Raw genomic sequence first — 19,707 nt, 5'->3', positions numbered from 1 at the left:
ATTGAATGGCAAAGATCCCAAGAAAACTCTTAACAGCTGTGCTCTTGGATCTCTCTATAGGTGAACACCTGCCAAGGCTTTGATGTTGCATTGTGTATGAGATTCTAAATTTTTATTTCAAGAGAACTTGCTAATCACCTGCTTGGGGCCATTGGAGGGTTCAACCACTTACTGAAGAGTCAATTTCCATCCAACATACGTAATTCCTTAAGGTGCTGCATTGCATTGCCTCATGCTTAAAAGTGTGTGTCTTTTCAACCTGGTTAATAAACAGTTATTTATTGTGCCGTGTTTCAGAATGTTGAACTGTGGAATGGAAACATTGATAAGACAGCTTAAAAGAACCCTTGATATCCTCCATCTGTCTGATAAGTTACTTGGATCCTCTAATTCACAAACACCACAAAAATGAAGGGAATGTCATAAGTCTGGCTTGCTTGGGAAAAGTTCAGTTAGGACCCAATTCTATCCAACTTTCCCATGCTGATGTAGCTATGCTAATGGGGCATGTACTACATCTTGCCATGGGGAGGGGGAGTTAATGGAGGCCTCCTTTGCATTGCAGCTGCATCAGCATGGGAATGCTGGATAGCACTGGGCCCTTAAACTTGGCTCCAAACCTAAAGCTTGTGCACCTCTCCACAGTGAGAAGCCCACATGGTTGTTGCAGTTTGAGAATTACATTGACACGATAAACTTGATGCTTTAATATATTGCATAGCAGTCACATATACTTGGACTGGGCTACTTTGGGTCACTGAGGTCAGATCTGAAATCTATTCATTCCAGTTAAGACAGAATGGGATTTTTATGCTTCCTAGGGCTGGGCCAACTGTCTTGGCTTGGTGTGGACCTCCTTACCTGCAGTCTTTCAGTATCTGGGGATGCCAAGGCTGCTGCTGGAGGGCATCAAAGGACCTCCCAGAAGTTACTTCCAGTTTGTGCCAGCAATCATCTGTCATGGCCAGGAGGTCCACTGAGCTCCTACAGTTGCAGATTTAATTAGCAGTGGAATTTGGTGTGTGTGTGTCATGGAATGGATACCATGCTGCCCTAATAGACAAGCCAATACATTAAGATCACTCAAGAGCTATCAACTGCAAGCCCTGCTTGTGGACTTCCCAGAGACATCTGGTTGGCTGCTGTGCAAAACAGGACTTGAGAATTACCTTGGTCTGATCCAGCAAGGCTCTCCCAAACCTCCTTTTCACACAGTATTTATTAGAACATGTATATCCTGGTTTTCCATCAGTGACCCTCAAGACGATAGAGAAAAGCTCTGTGACGTGACGTGACCCTCCAAATTCACAACAATAATAAAAAGCCCAGTTTGACTTGAGCAAATACAGTCTTGTTTGATTGAGGATTTAAAAAACTTTATTTGATGAAAAAATATACATGGAAATGTGATTTTATTTCTTCTGAACATGAACTAAGAATCTGCATGGTATTTTTTTTTACAAATAATTGGTTTGACTGTATCAGGTGAATTTATTGCTGTTCTACAGTAAAGTGGGGGGGGGGGAACATAACATGAACAGGTTAAAAAAGTACAGCAGCTCAGATTCCAGTCATTGATTCTTGGTATTTAAATGGGTAGTTCTTTTGAATATTTAAGTCACTATTTCTAGTATTGCTTTAACATCTTCAGTGCAAACACTTTTTCCATTCGTCCAACCAGAGAAATCAGTTCCAGTTACAAAGCCAAATTCTTGATTTTTAAATAGTAGTAGTAGTTTGAGGGGGGGAAGGTCACATATCCATATCATCCAACACAGTGTGGACTGGAGAACAAGAGTGTGCACAGAAGTCTGCATTTAACCCTACAGCAAGTTAAACCATCTCTCTCTTTGCTCTGTTAAGAAGAATGTATGCAATCTCCATAATTTAAAGCCAAATCAGCACACATTTCTACAAGAATTAGATTTACAGCGGATTCTGATAAGAAAGAAATGTTCTCTTTAAGGTCATCTCTGCAGTGGTCGGTGTGTGTAGGTTTCCAAGGTCATGGGTCAGCACTTTAGGGCTAAACCATAAATACTGCAGCAGTGGTGTAGCTGGGGGGGCAGTGGGGTCAACTGCTCTGGGCACCATGCCTTGAGGGTGTGCCAACCCGCACTCCCAATAGTGAAAAAGTAGCCTTCTGAGGCTTGCAAGACCAGTGCATGGCCTTCCTGGAGGCCTTAGAAAGGCACTTCTAATTTTTGCTGAAAACCTAAAGTGCCTTTCTAAAGCCATCTGAGGCTTAGGGGGAGGGTGTTAAAAAATTGCGTGCCCTTGGGTGTTAAATGGAATAGCTACATCACTGCATCACCATCACCACTTGTACCACCACTGTACAAGAGCCTGAGTCATCTATAATTATTTTGGGCACACCAGAATCTACCTACAACTACAGAGCATCATACTGCCTCTAGAGGATGCGGGGGGAGAGAGAGATTCCTATCTTCCACATGACACTTGAAGGCAAAACAGAACTAGGTGTGCTGTCTATTGGTACCAATGGTACAGAATGCCCACTGAGTGTATACAAGCACCCCATGCAACCCTTTGGATTCTAGTTCCATATGGGATGCAGGAAATTTTCACACCACTGGAAATTGATGCAGGTGCCTATAATGCACACATCTGTCATGTGGAGAATTTGGGGGTAAGCATGGTGGAAAAGGAAATCTGTGCATGGGTGGATATGGGTCATGCAGAGATCAAATGTGTTGCATAAACACCCAGACACCTGTAAAAAGTTGTGTGAAAAACAGACCCTAGTTGGCCTACCTTTTAAAAGGTTATAGCTAAAGCAGATTGTTTTATTTTATTATCATTTTCACTAGTATGAAACATATGCTCCATAGAATTCTTCCCCTCCCCAACCCTCTTCTTCAATTTATATTAGTAATTAATATTAGTAGGATAGGTAGTGAGGTTGAACTATACACTCTGCATTGCATTTCTACCAGGAATAAGTCTCTCATTTTTTTTTAAAAAAAAAAACATTGCTAACTTTCAAGAGAACGTACTAACCATCAACACTGGCTTCTTCACCAGCTCCAATAATATCTAAACTGGTTTTATGCAAATGGTCTACCATAGGGTATGCGAGAAGTCTAGCTGAACATACACACAAGAAGCAACCATGTTATGCTGTTCTATGAGCAGTTTGTGTTGCTAAAGCATGGGCAACCTATGGTCTAGTGACAGCAAGAGGCACAGGGCCATAATGTTTTGTTTTCACCAGAAACCATTTAATTGTGCTTCTTACAGCAGGCCTATATTTCTGTACCAATTGCTTGACCTTCATGGTTTGAAAAGGTTTGCTAAGAACTGCTTCTTTCAAAGAGGCAGAGAACAAAAACAATACATTATCCACTCTTTGCTAAAAAAAAAAATCTACATATCCTGCTAAAGATCTGCCTTCAAAGCAACATCGTCATTGTTTGAGCAAAGTACAAGATAGTTCAGGATCAGTTCAGTTATTTATTAGGTATAATGAATTGCCTATGTTGCTTGTTTTGAAGGACATTTTTAAAACCGCAACACATCCTGGACATTGTGCTTTTAGAAAAGAAGGAGCGCTTTGAAATAATCCTTGTGTTTCTTTGGGGCCTATTTACATGGGAAAAGGAGAATCTCTGTGTTTTGACAATAAATAAGCCAGATATTTAAAAAAATGGTGATGCTTGTGCACACTCTAAAGTGGAACCATGCATGGAAAGTATTTACAAAGGACAACTCACTGGGGTATTTTTTTTTTTCCTGCACAAGCCTCATTTAAACAAATGAGAGCAATTCATCATGCTCTTGAGGGAACTCCCATGTGTATTTTATGGATCTTGCACAAGAGACCCCCTTGGATGGATTGTGCCCATACACATTATTCTCCTTCCAAAACACTCTACCCAATAGCAGCAGAAAGTGCAATTTCTCTCCAAAATCCTTTGCTTCCTATGTGTCAGTCTGACAATTCCTTCAGTCTTGCTTCTGCGGGATACACCCTTCCATCTCCACAACTTCTGGCCAGCCTTCATATTTGTTCGTATCTTTGTTGTTTTTAATATGCTGCAAACAAAAACAAATTTTTACAGTTAAAGCCATCACCCTAAAACATTCACATTTATATCTTTACTGTTAAGTCTAAAAGTTTACCGGCCTACAAAAGACATACCTACATTTCAGTTGCAGGGAGAATGACAAGACACACAATCTGTTGCACAATTTCTTTCAGAACATGCAGTTCAGTCTTATGCACACAGCATCTACTCAATTATTTCTGACCAACTTCAATGAAACTGACTCCCAGGGGTAAGTGTGTATAAACAAGGCTTCTCAGACCGTGGGTCACAACCCACTTGGTGGGTAATGATCTGATTGTTTTCTTACATTTAATTAGCACCCTTACCCTGCAGCTTCCTGGCTGCGGCAGGCTCGTGACCACCAAAAGTCAGGTCATGATCCACCACGAGTCAGGTCATCAGCCAGTTTGAGAAATGCTGGTGTAGATCAGAAGCATAGGATATAAGACTAGGAAGTTTCTGCACTTGTAGATGAGGTGCTTTGTGAGCCATGAACACTTCCAGGCTGGTTCCACACCCCTCCTGTGCTGCCTCAGCAGAAGATGAAGCCTAGAAAACTCCACCCAGTTGATTGAGGCTTTCTGAATTATTTTCTCCATAAATTAACTTCATTAGTAATAATTGTGTTTTGTGTGAGGTTTTAATAAGCCACTGTTCTTTCCTCCTTTAATATGTAAATCCCGCCATTCTACAATTAATGCAATGCGATTTACTAATGCATACAAAGCAGTTTGTTTAATCTTAAAACTGCCAAAAAAAAAAAAAAATGGAGCCACTGATTGACTGTAACGGGATTTGCTTCTGAGTAGACACAAAATTTGGCTCTGCATTTCATTAAATGAACTGGGTCTAACTTCTGAGCAGACATGCATATGAATGCACTGCATGACTCAAGTTTAAGTTAACACAGGTTTTATAAGAGCACTTGCAAAGAAATCTCCATTTACTTGTACAGTACATGCAAATATTTAGAAGGAGAACTACAGTGATGCATGCCACATTTTTGCCCTGCTCTGACCAGGACATACCAGGGAAAGATGTGAAAATACACTGTGCCTATTGGCTGCAGCCTCAGGGGTGGGTGGGGCAGATGGGGAGCCACCTCCGCATTCCTCCCAGGCTCCCTCAGTCCAGCCCCAACTTTCAAGCCCCTCCCTGTCCCCTGTCTGAGACTAGCTGGCTGTCCTTTTGTGGAGTCGGGTAGGAATTTTTTTTGGCTGTTAGCCTGATTGGCTCTTGGCTGGCAATTTTTTCACCTACCCAAGACTGGTATTTTGTGTTTGGGATGTTTTTCTCAGGTTAAATTTAAATTTATTCCCCCTTTACATTTTTTATCAATTTAGGCAGGCAGTGTATGGTCCTGGATAGACAGGGCATATGATTGGTGTTCATCCTGAGGTCAGCAAGTTTTGGGGGAAGCCAGGACTGCTCAGATGATACTGGCCCGGGTCAATGAGGCTAGCTGGCAAACCCCCAGGTTGAGTCATGCAAAGATTAACTTGGGCTTGGCCTGGGGGATCTGTGCTACCCAGCTGCCTCTAACCCTTTTGAGGCTGGTGTTGATAAGGCCAACTGAGTTGTGGCCAGTAGAGGTTTGGAGTCAGGATGTTTTTCCCATGGTGGCCTGGGGGAGGCAGATAGTAATTACCATTTCTACCAATCCTCACACTCTTAGGCTGTTTTAGTTAAGTGGCCCTCAACCCAAGCCTCTGCCTGGCATGTCTTTATTGGTAGGTGCAAGGATAAAAACAGCAATTCATTTTCCAGGGCTTTTAAACAAGGTGGCTGTGAACCAGCAAGGCAAACTGAGCACAACTGGGATGCTCTACTCCCTACATCATGAAAACAGAAAGTTTCCTCCGACAGTGAGTAATAAAAAAACCCAGGTGTTTGCTTACATTCATCGGGGTTATGGCACAAGTGGAAGATGTAACAGAGACCACTGTGCAAGTCACACACAATATGGAGCATCTCCAAGTTACATCCTGAGAACTAACCTGTTCAAATGGGCTTTTCGTCTTGATACCTTTCCCACCACAGAAGACCCAATTGTCTCGGAAGCCAAGGTTCGTGATGGATGTACTTCCCAATTCAGCTATTAATTTTCGTGCCTCTTCATTAAGCCTGGAACAACATTCAAAAGGTTTAATTACCAACGATGAGAACATCACTGAATACAGTTCATTCAAACAAACATTTGGGGCCATTTACTATTCCAGTTTTGTTCTTGTTTGGGAAAAACAAACACACACCCCTTTGACACTCTTCAAAGAAAAACTGTGATTGCATTTGCTTTTATTCAGCTAATTATCTTTGCCTCCATCCTGCCCTCTCCCATCTCAGTCCTCTTTGCCAGCTCTGCCTTTGTTGTACGCTTCAGATGTACAGCCTACAGAGGGCATACGTGTCAAACTGTGAGATAATTTCTTCTAATGGACCATATTCAGGTCAATCTGGAGAAGTCACGCCCTCCAACCTTAACCAGTATGACAGAATATTTACTCAAAGCACAGAAGCTTTTTGCTAAACCATGACATAGTTGCTGTACAGTGTTAAAAAAAAAAAAGAAGTAGCATGATATAGTTTTCAAGTTATTTTACAAATATTCAAATGTTCCAGTTACAAGTTAACATTGGCCATTTGCCACTAAGCCAGGAGAATTTGTTTAAAGCAGTCGTTCCCAACCTTTAGCAGCCCATGGACCAGAGGCAAGAATTGGAATCATCACAGACCACAGGCACCCCCCCCAACCTCCTGTACAATTTGTAATAATTGGAGAAGGCATTAGAAATTTATTAATTTATTTATAGAGAAGATTTGTGGGTTGCTGCTTTTGTTGCTGGCTGCAGCTACAGGCAGTCTATTCTTCACTTTCTCTTGTGGTCTGTAGGGAAATGACTCCCAATCGAGCAATTCCCCATGAACTACCAGAGAGGGTATTGCTCACAGTTGCAGTTGACACTTCTGTACTGGCTGTGGCTGCAAGTGGTCCACTCTCCTCCCTCTCTGGTGATCTGTTGGGCAGCACTTGCTTGGCAAGATGCCAGAAGTGTTCAAAGAACCTTTTTTCCTAAGACCTCATGTTCTACCCATCTACCCATGATCTAAGACCCATGATAGGCAGGAGGTCTGGTCTAGAGGGTAGAGCCTCCGTTAGCCTGAAGATAACATCAGAAGATAACCAGTTCAAGGACACAGGCAGCTCCCTGAACGGCTGAGAATGGTGAGACCTTGAAGCAGCTGACAAGCCCAGCTGAGTGATTCCACCTGCTCTTGGTGTGAGCAAGAAGCATCTTGGCTGCCTCCATGTGAGAGATGGAGCTGCTTGTCAGCCTGCATGGGCGAACTGGAGGCCAGAAGCGAGACCAAACCAGGAAGATCCATTCTGAAATGTTGATGGTTCTTGAAAGAGAGAGCCTCTATGATTGTAAAAATCCCCTTGAGGGATTTAGAAATGCCTGCCCATGTAAACCGCCTTGAATAAAGTCAGAGGAGTAATCCGATGACCAGAAAGGCAGTATATAAATACCTAGTTATTATTATTATTATTATTACTTCTAAGATGGCTGTGCCCAGGAGGGCTGGGAAGAAGAGGCCACTGGCAACATTGCATGGGTTCACTGCATGCCCTCAGGCACCACAGAGCACAGTTTGGGAACCATTGCTGCATAGCATTTCTGCAATTTCTACTGTGGACACACTGAAGCATCCAAATGGCAAAAAATCGTCCGCAATTCATTTTCAAAGGCATACTTTATGTGTAAAGATTTTAAACACTGCTTCAAATGAAATGGAATAACTGCTCCGTGTAGACTTACTTCGTGGCACCATCATCATAGGTTGCCATTAACACAATAGTTCCATCTTGAATTGTCTTCAGGAAGTCAATAAATGGGGCTACATCTGAAGAGAATGGAAGAATGCATTACTATAGTGCAACACAGCCACCAGAACTGTCAGTTCGCCCAAAACAACCCTGTTTCTTCAGTTCTGCTTGGGCAAACAGATGGCAAAGGTTCATCTCAGGTCAGTTTTGGGGCCATTGCTGGGCTCCAACTCTTGGCCATTAGGCTCTACCCCAGTGCCATACTTTGTCCCGCCTTCAAGGGTTGGAGATATTATAAAATCACAGGCCTCATCTCAGAGACATCAGGATTTTGGATAGTCCAACTTGTCAACCTCCAAGATTCAGCAACCATCAGAGGGCTATGGCTCAGTGGTGTAGCACATGTTCTGGATGCAGAAAGCTCCAAGTTTGATCCCCAGCATTTCCAGGAAAGGCTAGGAAAGTGTTGTGTGCTTTGATATAAGAATCATGTGCATTATTTTCACACTTACCTCCACCCCACATGTCAAAGTACTTTGTATCCACTGCTTCTCCTGTTTTGCCTAGAAAAGACACAAAAACACATTACTTAGGTAGTAAAACTCGACAGCAGGCTAAAGAATAACAGCAGATCAAATGAATGATTGGTATCAACGCTAGGTCTCTTCAAAAGGTGAAGCATTACTGTGCCTGGATCACAGGCCCAAGAGAGGGTAGGATTGGCAGTTCTGGCACAGGCCATGTCCTACTCTCTTACCGGGCCTGATCTGCCCGCATGGATAAACTCGGAGTCTGATATTCTCAGACACGATCTCAGACTGGTGCAGGTCCAAGTGGACCCATAGTGGCTTATGGGGATTACTAGGGGACAAATGTTCCCATACCTTCCAGCAGCCAAAAATCCCCCACAGGATGTAGCACAGCCCATGCTGGTTTGTTGACATTGCAGTGCGGGAATTTATACATCCAGCAAGATATAAATAATTCACAAACCCAATCAGAGATCTTACAGTTGAACCCAAACAGAACCAACATCCTATAAATTCAAAGTGCTGGATTAAGTTGTTGAAAGACAAAAAAATAAAATCTTATAAGATTTAAGTTCTGGAAATCCTACTCCTGCATTTTATTATGTTTACACTGACACTACTATGTAGAGTCATGCACATCCCCTCACATTCCAGTATGAGATGTTGGGAGTCTGTAATGCAAAGCACGCAAGTTCCTTGTTTGCAGACCACAGAAAGAGACTCTATCTCAGGACCATCTTGGAGACTGAGACTTTGATGAGCACATCAAGGGGATAATGATTGCAGCAGCGGCAGCCATCTTCTCCTCTTTTTTGGCAGCATTGTCTAATATTTAATGGTTACAGCAAGCACTAACAGGCAACCATATGGAGCTCGCAGGATCCAGTCTGTTTTAATATGTTCTACTGGTATTCTAATTCTATTGGTATTTTAATGCTGTTGGCTGCCTGGAGTTCCCACTGGAAATGAATGAATTAATAAAAACATTTGTATTTCAGTTAATGGTTCTAGAAGCAGAAAAACAATTCCAGGTTCTTGTATAATTTTTTGCCCACAGAAAACATCACCTTTGGAATTCACAACTATTCAGGTGTTTACAATTAGATTCGTTATGCCTAATGCAAACTTGTTATCTACTATAACTGATTTTCAGCATCAACATCCCTGTTTTATTTCTTCCTGTCTAGAAAGAACTGAGGTGTAATGTGACATTTATATAATTAAGAGTTACTTACCATTTACCAAAGCTACATTTATGCCTCTGCCAACATTGTTTTTAACTCCACTCATTAATCTGAAACAAGATAAGCAAAAAAGAATTTCAAGTCTCTCTCTCTCTCTCTCTCTCTCTCTCTCTCTCTCTCTGTTTTCTTTTAATGGGAAGCCGTGGAGAAAATGGTCTTGTATTTCAATTCCTGTAAGTGCTATTTAAGCATCTCCATTTTGGCTGCCTTTATTGGACTAAATGAAATTTGCACACCTGATAGCTACAGGAAGTGACAACTTTCTATGTCATTGTCATTACTAATTATCACTGGGCAAGTACAGAAAAGACAATAAAACAACTCCACATTTTGATTCCATTCTACTGAGCCACACACCATCACAGTCTGCTAGGTAAAGCAGGGGACCCATGAGAACAAGCTGTCTCATAGTCAGCAGAGGTACTCACACAGACAGCTCCAGTGACACCAAAAACATCCTTAGGAGTGGTTGGCATTGGAAGCCGGCCAGTTCAGGTGCTTGTTGAGGACCCAAGACTATCAAAAGCCCCCATAGCTCAAAGATGGTGGAGGTCACTATGGCCATCACCAAATGCTCCAATCAACAACCCAGTCATCAGGGCAGCCAACATAGGGAATTGCCCCAGGACTTCCTGCAACTCAGTACCAACCCTGATGGCACCAAGTTAGCTCACGTCTCATTCCCGGAAAAGTACAGTCCTTTTTTGGTTAGTAGATGCTGGTGGTTTATTTTTAAACAGCTTCCAGTGAAACAACAAGGCTTATCTACAGAACATCTTTCCTGCTGCAATCTTTTTGCTGATTAATTTCAGCCGGGTTCCTAAATGTACTCCAGTGTTACATTTTCAAAGCTGTTTTCCCAGCTGGCGCTTCAATAATTTTGATTTTAGAGCAGTTGATTTGGAAAGGCCATTTAACTCATAATAAGTTTAATAAAACTTCATGAGGACATTACAAAAAACCCAGCCCTACTATTAGAATGTAATGACAGCCATGTGCTTCTGAATGCCAGCTGATGAAGAGAAGGCCACTAGCTTTCAGCTCCTGCCTATAGGCTTACCAGTCATCTCATTAGACCCTGCAGAGAAAGAGGATGTTGCCAAAATTGGTCTGATCCAACAGGGCTCTTACTATGTTTACATGGAGCATAAGGATGCTTGTATATTTTTTTCAGGAAGAAACAGGAGCTATTTCAGCATCTGACTGAAACATGTTTGAAAGAGGGGATGCCCTCATATAGTCTTCGCATCTGAAACTTGTGCATGCCCTCCCCATGTGAGTTTGCCTTTGGACATTAAACTGGCACTCTCTGTTGGACACACGTTAACCTGGATTGGAAATCAGGATAGGACAAGTTTAAAAATCAGATACAGAGAAAATGAAACAGGAGTCAAAGGTGGACTAAGCAACCAAGGACACAATCCAGTGCCGGTGCAGCCGTGCCAATGGGGTGTGTACTGCATCCTGTGGTGGGGAGGCAGTCACAGAGGCCACCTCAAGGTATGGGAATATTTGTTCCCTTACCTTAGGGCAGCATTGTGGCTGCACCGGTGCTGGAAAGTTGGATAGGATTGGGCCCCAAATGTGCCTTCCTAGGCATGTCTACTCAGAAATAAGTCCCATTGCATTCAATGGTTCTTACTTACAGGAAAGTGTTATAGTGTGCATCTCAACAAGCAGTAAGATTTCAGGTATGCAGAAATAGTAGTAGTAGTAGTTGTAGTAAACTCTGACAAGGTGTTTTATTGAGCCTGTTAAGACAGTTAGTGAGTGTGATGCTCCAGAATTGCCACAAGGGGGAAGCAGCACATCAGTTCAGGTTTCATGTTTAAATTTTCGGTCAATGGGTCAGTGGGGAGGGGGGAAACAGTGTCCAGAAAGATGGAAATGTAAAATGTATTTATTTATTTTAAAAGCTGCATACCCCACTTTATCCTCATTATTTTTTTCAAAAAACAGTAAGACGCCCAAGGCAGCTTACAACAAACACACACAATAAATACCACTAAAAACATAAAATGCAATAAAACAATGACAATAAAATTGCAGTCGAGTATAAGGGCCCATTTTTAAAAAGTGAAATTTGAAGGGAGAGACCCAAGAGAAACACAACTAGAGGAAGAAGGCTGGGCAACGTTAAAAGGTTTTTTAGTCCCTATCAGAAGGTCAGTGGAGAGGGGGCACAATGGGAGAGTGTTCCACCCCAGTGCCACCCAGGAAAAGATCCTTCTTCCATTGCCTCCAACTCCGCTTCAGATCCTGGTAGTACACACAACAGTCCTCTTCCCCCCCCCCCAAATGACCGCAGGGGATGGGCTGTCTCAATTTCAAAGGGCAGTAAAAGCATAGTAAGAGAGAATTTGAAGACGCACAACATCTTCATTCACATGTTGATATGACCTCATTAACTGTAGCTTGAGAACCACAACTACTAGCAACTGAGTCTTTCGCAACTTTATAGTTACAAACTGCAACTGTAATTACAGTTTCATATTTATTTGCATAACTTTATTTGACTGGGCAGATATCTTCCTTAATAACTGCAAAAGGAACAGCTAGGTTACGGCATCAGTTTCCAGAACTGAATAAAACGGCATAGCAAAAATGAGAAATATTAAAAGATATATTTATATTACTCATTAACAAAACATCCTGAGGAACTTGACACACACGATCATTCTGAAAAAAAATATTAAATATTTTATTAGATACCAATACTTATGTGAATAGTCAGCATTTAAAAAATTATTATTATTTTTTAATACGCTGCCTTTCCGCTATTTGTTCTCAGGGTAGCCTATAATAGTTTAAATCAGAGCTCACTGACCGAATAGTACAATTAAGACCACCGTCTGGCTGAAGGTAAAACATTAATGGCCGAATCCTGCCCAACATTCCACCACTGATGCAGCTGTGCCAACAGGGCACGCACTGAATCATTTGTTCCCTTACCTCAGGGCCGCATAAGCACTGCAAAGTTGGATACCATTGGGCCCTAAGAAAAGTCAAGGCCAGACAGGTGACAACAAGGAAGTAGAAGAGAGATTCCCTATGCAATTCTGTTTTTTGCCAAATGGAGATGTTCGGATCTGGTTCAGACTTTAAACCTGGAAATTTATTACACAATATTGTTGAGTAAAGAAAAACCGATGATCTACTTCTTAGTCACATCTTTATCTTATCTGGCCACATCTCAAACAGTACATGTCTACGCATTACATCCCAGAAGAGGAAGAAGCTACGCGTATGTAGTGTGCCCTGGGGTAAGGGAACACATGTTCCTCAAGGTAATGTTACCTAATGAAGGCCCCACACACACACACACACACACTGCCTCCACTCACAGAATACAGGGCGTGCATTCCATTAGAGCTGCTGCATCTGCTGGGGGAGGGTTTTGTTAGGATTGGGCTGGTTTCGTTAGTTGCGACTGTATCCCATTGGTCTCAGCGAACCTTACTTAGTTATGACTGATAGAACTCTGGATATAACACTTTGAGATTTTAGAAAACAGGTTTAGCATTAACTGCAGTACACACTTTACACGTTGATAAGAGATTAATACACAATAAAAGAGCTACTTCAAAGATACCGAAAAATCAAGTGAATTCTTTATCATATAATAATCATTTCGAAATACACTATTCGGAGTTGGTACACCATAGCTCAGTGGTTCCCAAACATTTTAGCACCAGTACCCACTTTTTAAAACAAGTCTATCAGGACCAACCTAGCTTTATTAGACTTTTAAAAAAAGGAGATGATGGTTGGCAACCTTCAGTCTCAAAAGACTATGGTATAAGCCTACAGCACCCGGTATTCCCCGGCGGTCTCCCATCCGAGTACTAACCAGGCCTGACCCTGCTTAGCTTCCGAGATCAGACGAGATCCGGCATGTGCAGGGTAACAGTTGCTGTAAAAGGAGATATAGAAAGAAATATTCATTTTTTAAATAATAACCAGAAAAAAGACCCTCAAATTTTATCTCTCTATATGTACACATGCTTGCAAACCTCAGGAGCTCAGCTCCTTGCAGGGCAGTTAGTAGCTATCTTGCAAACTGCAGGAGCTGAGCTCTTTGCAGGGTAATTAGCGGCTACAGAACCTGATTTTTTAATAGCCTCAGGGCCTGATGCGATTAGCTAGTTGATCTTTCGATCGCACTTTGAAAACCCACCAAAACTCAGGTCGCAACCCACCAGTGGGTCCTGATTCACAGTTCGGGAACCACTGCTTTAGCTAGTTAGCAACAAGAACTACTAGCATTTAAGGGGTATCATTAACGTTGAGACCAGATCCTATAATATGCTTTAAACTGTGGCTTAAAACTTGAGAAACATTTCAAATTATGTTTTGAGTACCATTTTAACTTTTTATGTTCAGTGCAAAATGTTCTGTTCACTCGCAGAAGGAATTCAAATTATCCACCACTATCTTCACAATGATCATAAAGGAAGAAAAGTATAACTCATACTTACACATTATCTTCGACACAAATTTTAGGTCCAACAACGTTGGCTGCTCCACTTGCCATTTTGAAAGCAAAATGCTTTTCTGGGCAGGCTTTTGTAGTTCCACATTTATATCTTGGGGGCTTTGTAGCTTTGGAGAGAGAGAGAAAAAAGAATTAAATTCTATTTTGTTAAATATTCAATAATCCCTGATATTCTCTTCATTTCATAAACATTTTACGGAGAGGATGTGGACTTTTTTTCAACACACACACTAACCCAGAAAGGCATTTGTACCCATTTCATGTCAGGAGCTGGAAGGCTGTTTGTAAACAAAATGTTTTGAAGAAGTGTTCTATGGAGCCCTGAACACTGGCAAATAGGTTATTTTATTGGCTATACGCTTATAGCCAAAGAAATCTGGCTCATACGCAGAATGTGGAACCATTAAAAGGAAGAGAAAGTCAGACTTGGGCAATAATCTACAAACCAACCAACATGGCTTGCTCTGTGTGGACCAAATACTGTCACTGTCCACTGTCACTGGACCAAATACATGAAACCAAAGATCAACATTCCCCTGACAGGCAAGCAATTCTCTCTTTGAAAAACTATCTAAAACTAGGCAAATATTAGAAAATTCCAGGGCAATCATCCAACTTGGGTCAAGGAGTAAAAACATCTTCATCACCGAAGATCAAGGCAGAGAGAGAGAAACACTTTGAGGTCCAGCTCCCATCTACCTCATCTGAATGTACTGATCTGATGATGGAAACTGTTTTTCCCCATTACTAATGATCAACAGAGATATGCATCAAGGACCATAATTCATCAAGTTTTTATGCGTGTCCAACCCATCCTGCACTGCTACTATGTTGTGTCTCATCCATGGACTGGTCATTCGGGAGAAAGTAGAGGCAGGGATGGGAAGATTTTTGGTGGGCCAAACAGGGCTCCCACATCTTACTGCCTAACCCTGTTTAACAGCAGCATAAAGTACAAGTAAAACCCTGTCCCACAATACTTACGCCGTACAGGAGGGTCCAATGGTGATCTTGCTAAGAGAGAGGTTAAAAATAATTATATTATTCCCATTCTTTACAGACCTTTAAAAACCTGTCACATCAAAAAGAGGGCTTGAAAATTAGACTTCTCATTGAGGTAAACAAGCTTTGACATTGAACCAATGGTTCCCCATCTGGGAGCCACAAAATGCCCATTTGAGTATAGCACGAGGTGTTATGGACAGGTGTTTTTGCCTGGTGGGATAACAAGTTGCAAATCGCTATAACTCTGTTTAATTGTGATTGTGTTACTGGGTCATTAAAGAATGAGTAATTTTAGTTCTATCAATATTTCTATACGGGTTTTATTTAATATAATTCAAGAATGCTGAAATATTTTAAAAAAATGTTTTAAAGCTCTTGAAAAAATGTTCTCAAACTCTTGAACACCAGGACCCACTTTAGAATGATAATTGCTTGGGAACCCCTTGAAGTGATGCCATGGCCAGAAATGGCATCATCAATTTAGGCTTCAAACCTAAGCTGTGATCAGCCAAAGGTCCCATTACACACCATGCTTGTGCTGTTATTTTGCATAGCTTGGAATTCAAACATTCAAGCTCGGAAGTCAAAGCACAGCACAGGCGTGGATCCTTCTCCAACCACACAGCCCTCCCCCCCTTTCCAGCATTCCATCTTCCCACCTATTCAGGGCAAAGTCCCATGCCTCTCTCCCACCAGGAGCCCGCCCTGTCCAGAAGCTCTGTATTTTCAGGGGCAGCTGAGCTAGGTGCTATGCAACCCACCTGATATTGGCTTGTAACCCACTTAGTGGTTCCTGACCCAGAGTTTGACAAACGTTGCTCTAAATTATGCTTTTGTGACACAGGGAAACCTTCAAAGATTAGTTGAAAGCAAATGAAAAGGGCATATTGAATGCAAGGCTGTATTGACGGGTTACCAATAAGCCAAACCAACCAGACCCAGGGTCCAAACCTATCCAACTTTCCAGTGCTGATGCAGCCATGCCCACAGTACATGCACTACATCCTGTGGCAGGGAGGCTGTCACAGAGGCCTCCTCAAGGTATTATTATTATTATTATTATTAACAGTATTTATATACCGCTTTTCAACTAAAAGTTCACAAAGTGGTTTACAAAGAAAAATCAAATAACTAATGGCTATCAAATAATCAAATCAAATAATTAATGGCTAAAAGTAACAAAGCACCTGCATTGGTGCTGGAAAGTTGGATACAACTGGGTTCTCAGGTTGGTAAACTATTCAAAGTTTATATGGGAACAAAAAAAAGAGACTCAAAAGGCAAGTCATTCTCCTGAAGCACAAATATCACATATACAAAAATGATTTAAATACCAAACTTCTAACTGAAACTATGCAAGGAAAATAACTGAACCCAGACACTTACCAAAAAGGTTTCCTAAGTTGGCATCCATTTTTATTTCAAATACTTGAGATATGACATAAAATGTCAGCAGAAACACAGCTACTGCTACCACCAGTTTTGCAGCTCCTACACCAAGAAGAGAAAATTATGTTTCTCATCAACTGTTCCAACATTATGCAGCAAAGTATTTATCAACCACTCAAATAGGGACCCCCAAAAAGCAAATATATATATATATATATATATGCAGGCCTAGTGAAAGGTGCAAGAGTCACTGGAAGGTGACTCAGGCTGAAGAGGAAAGAAACAAAAGAGGCTAAGCAGGAGAAAAAGATAACAACTCTCAGCCATTTCCCTTTGCCTGTTAACTCTGATAAGCAATCTGCTACTTTGTTTAAAAAGTAAACATTTCTTCAACCTTCAAAGTAGAAAACTGTAATTAAAAATAAGAGCCAAAATTAGGACACAGAACACAAATTGCTCTCTTGAAATGGATTCTTCAAATTTTTGCTCTTGCATTTTCAAAAAAACACTTCAGTACCTATACTTTGAGGCCTAGAATGTTACTTTGTTAAACATTCTCAAGAATCCAACAAAGTGTGTGTACAGGTACATAGGTATATGTGCTTATGTGCATGTTTGTTTAATGATTTGTCAAGAGAATAAGATTTAGGTGTAAAACAAAACCTGGTTAAACATGGTAAAAACATTAGGTTGTCTTTTCACTCCATAGGATGTTTTCTGCCAGGAGATGTTTCTTTTCAAGCCTACAGTGTCAACTTGGTAACAATAATGACCAAATTATCATGTAGTGGTGTCACCTAGGCCCAAGCCCAGGAGGCCAGGAATCACCCCGGAAGCAGGGGTCTCCTCAGGGGTAAGGGCCTCCTCGGGAGTAGAACCTGAGCACTATCACTTCCCTGGGAGTAGACCCTACTGCCTCCTGGGAGCAGTCAGCAGCCACATGGGCAGAAGGGGTGGGGTTGGACCAGAACAAGGTTAGCTTCATAAGGAGGCTGGACAGCCTAGGGAGAGGTCGCTCCTCTCCAGTCGGGAGGGGGATCGCAGAGGAGGCCAGAGGGGGTAGCCACCCCGGCCTTATTCAGCCAACCCAGGCTCCAAAGGGAACTCTGCTCATCTCAGCCCTGGAGAGAAGGGCTGGGGGCTGGGAACCACCCGACCCTAGACACGCCTGTGGCCCGGGGGTGAAAACCGGAGAGGCGAGGCGGCAACACCTAGGACCCCATATCAACTACCCCCATTGGAGGCCAGCTGATCAAGGGGCAAGACCGGAGGTACAGGGGGCCCTCCTGAGGACAGCTAAGCTGACCCCCGACAACGGTACTGCAGCCCTCGGGAACCCATACCCCTTTCTGACTGGCACCAGCCGGGGAGCCCGGCCAGAAACCTCAAGGGGTCAGGCAGGAGTGGGGAACGGGCATCTTGTTCGCCGACGCCACGAGTCTATGTAAAACAAAGGGGCCTGTGACGTAACAGGCCCCATGAATGTCAAGAGTTTAACCAGAGTAAACCGGCTGTGCAAATCTGCTATATCTGCCTCACGTCCTTCTTTCCGCCGACGACCTGCGCGCATCGTCCGGGTAAGCCTCCCGTGCTCGGGCACACCCAAAGGGGCGGGGTCTCCGCCCACCATGGACCTCACAAGTGGACAAATGACTACCAATGCAAATGCGTGAATGTGAATGCAAATGACTACCTCTGAATACATAAAAGCATTTTTAAAAGGGTAAACTAACTTTCTACTTTTCCCAGACTCAACTTACATAATAATCATTCCCCTGTTCAAAAGGCAAAGACACGTCTTTCAAAAGTAGTTTTCTTATCTTTAGCAGAAGAAGATCAACTGCCCTGATTCATGCTAGCAACCTAGTCAAGTGTCTGTTTTCTGGTGATTCTTTTGCATTCTTTTTTTTTTTTAAAAGATTGTGAGCCCTTTTGAGACAGGGAACCATTCGTATACTCCCAAATAAACCGCTTGTCATTCTTACCTGCTATCCTCATGTTTGCCCTTCCTTCCTTACTGACACAACTGCATTTAACCAGCTACCTAGAGGAGTGGGAGGGAAATCAACACACAATTAGAACACAACAAAGCAAGAAGTTTTCTATTAGATAATTCCACTGAAATGTTAATGAGCCTCCAAGTCACAGTTGTAATGACAATGACATAATGATTCAAACCAATACTATAATCTCCTCTAGGAATGACATCTGGAGATGTTTAGAACTCATTTAGGAAAGCAGCCTGGCCAGAACAAACTGGCTGCAAAGACTATCTGTATGCGTTTCACTTTCTGATGTCCACACACCCCCCACCTGTTCAAGCAGGTGTCTGTTTTACTTGTGCACTGCACATCTTTTGTGATATGAAGAGGAGATATTCACAAACACTAAAAAGTGAACAGCTAGGATTCTTCATCCCAAATGGTCTACAATAACTGTTGTTACTTGGAAATCCAGAAATTCATCTATTTTCATCTCACTTTCAAATGAGCACCATAAGTTCTATTTATTTCTACCACTGGTAGATACATGATGTATACAATTAAAAATAGACATTGGGAAAAAAAAATCCAGAACAAACCATCTGGGTTCATTTGCATAGTGCAACTTGTGCTCAAGATTAACCCTACAGCCAAAGCTAAAGAACCAGTTTCACATGCTCAGGCACTCATGTTGCACAACAAATACCTATCAGTAGTCAGAGAAGTTTCAAAAGCCACATGTGCTGTGATTCGAAAGAAAGAAAGAAAGAAAGAAAGAAAGAAAGAAAGAAAGAAAGAAAGAAAGAAAGAAAGAAAGAAAGCCCAATATGCAGTTGGGAGCAGGCATGCTCTTGGTTGAACCTAAATAGCTCTTTCGTCAGGACTTTTTCAAAATCAACACAAGAAGCTGCCATATATCAGGCCATGGGGCCATCAAGCCTGCTATTGTCTACAATGATTGGCAACAGCTCCCTACATTTTTATCAAGGAACATTCCCAGCCATATCTGCAGCCATCGCTAAGTTATAGCCCCATAAATAGCTGAGAGCCCAGTTGAGAGGCTCCAGGCTAAATACACCTGTTCAGTTTCAAGTAAATGTTCCCAAATTCAAGAGAGAAAAAAATTTAAATGGGTTAGTGTGACTTCTCCCCCATTCAAGTACACC

At 42.0% G+C, this 19,707-nt stretch overlaps 1 protein-coding gene and 1 pseudogene across 2 annotated transcripts in view; both read right to left on the bottom strand.

Moving 5' to 3' along the window:
• Positions 1-1,351: 1,351 nt before the first annotated feature.
• Positions 1,352-19,707, bottom strand: part of FAM3C (FAM3 metabolism regulating signaling molecule C) — a 45,622-nt gene continuing 27,266 nt past the window's right edge. Inside the window, exons 2-10 of one of the 2 annotated variants that reach the window (XM_066633966.1) lie at positions 18,545-18,603; positions 16,557-16,661; positions 15,150-15,179; positions 14,149-14,272; positions 9,662-9,720; positions 8,409-8,459; positions 7,889-7,973; positions 6,068-6,194; positions 1,352-4,056 (exon numbers count right to left, since the gene is read on the bottom strand). In XM_066633966.1, the coding sequence (XP_066490063.1) occupies positions 3,967-4,056; positions 6,068-6,194; positions 7,889-7,973; positions 8,409-8,459; positions 9,662-9,720; positions 14,149-14,272; positions 15,150-15,179; positions 16,557-16,661; positions 18,545-18,557 (684 nt within the window). In that variant the 5' untranslated portion in view covers positions 18,558-18,603 and the 3' untranslated portion in view covers positions 1,352-3,966. Of the gene's footprint in view, positions 4,057-6,067; positions 6,195-7,888; positions 7,974-8,408; positions 8,460-9,661; positions 9,721-10,098; positions 10,464-14,148; positions 14,273-15,149; positions 15,180-16,556; positions 16,662-18,544; positions 18,604-19,707 lie in introns of those variants that run through there. The other variant, XM_066633967.1, reaches the window with a different exon arrangement.
• On the bottom strand, positions 13,472-13,591 carry LOC136657878 (5S ribosomal RNA; annotated as a pseudogene).

Source organism: Tiliqua scincoides, chromosome 7 (assembly GCF_035046505.1).
Source record: "Tiliqua scincoides isolate rTilSci1 chromosome 7, rTilSci1.hap2, whole genome shotgun sequence".
Lineage (NCBI taxonomy): Eukaryota > Metazoa > Chordata > Lepidosauria > Squamata > Scincidae > Tiliqua > Tiliqua scincoides.
This window is presented reverse-complemented; position numbering and strand designations above follow the sequence as displayed.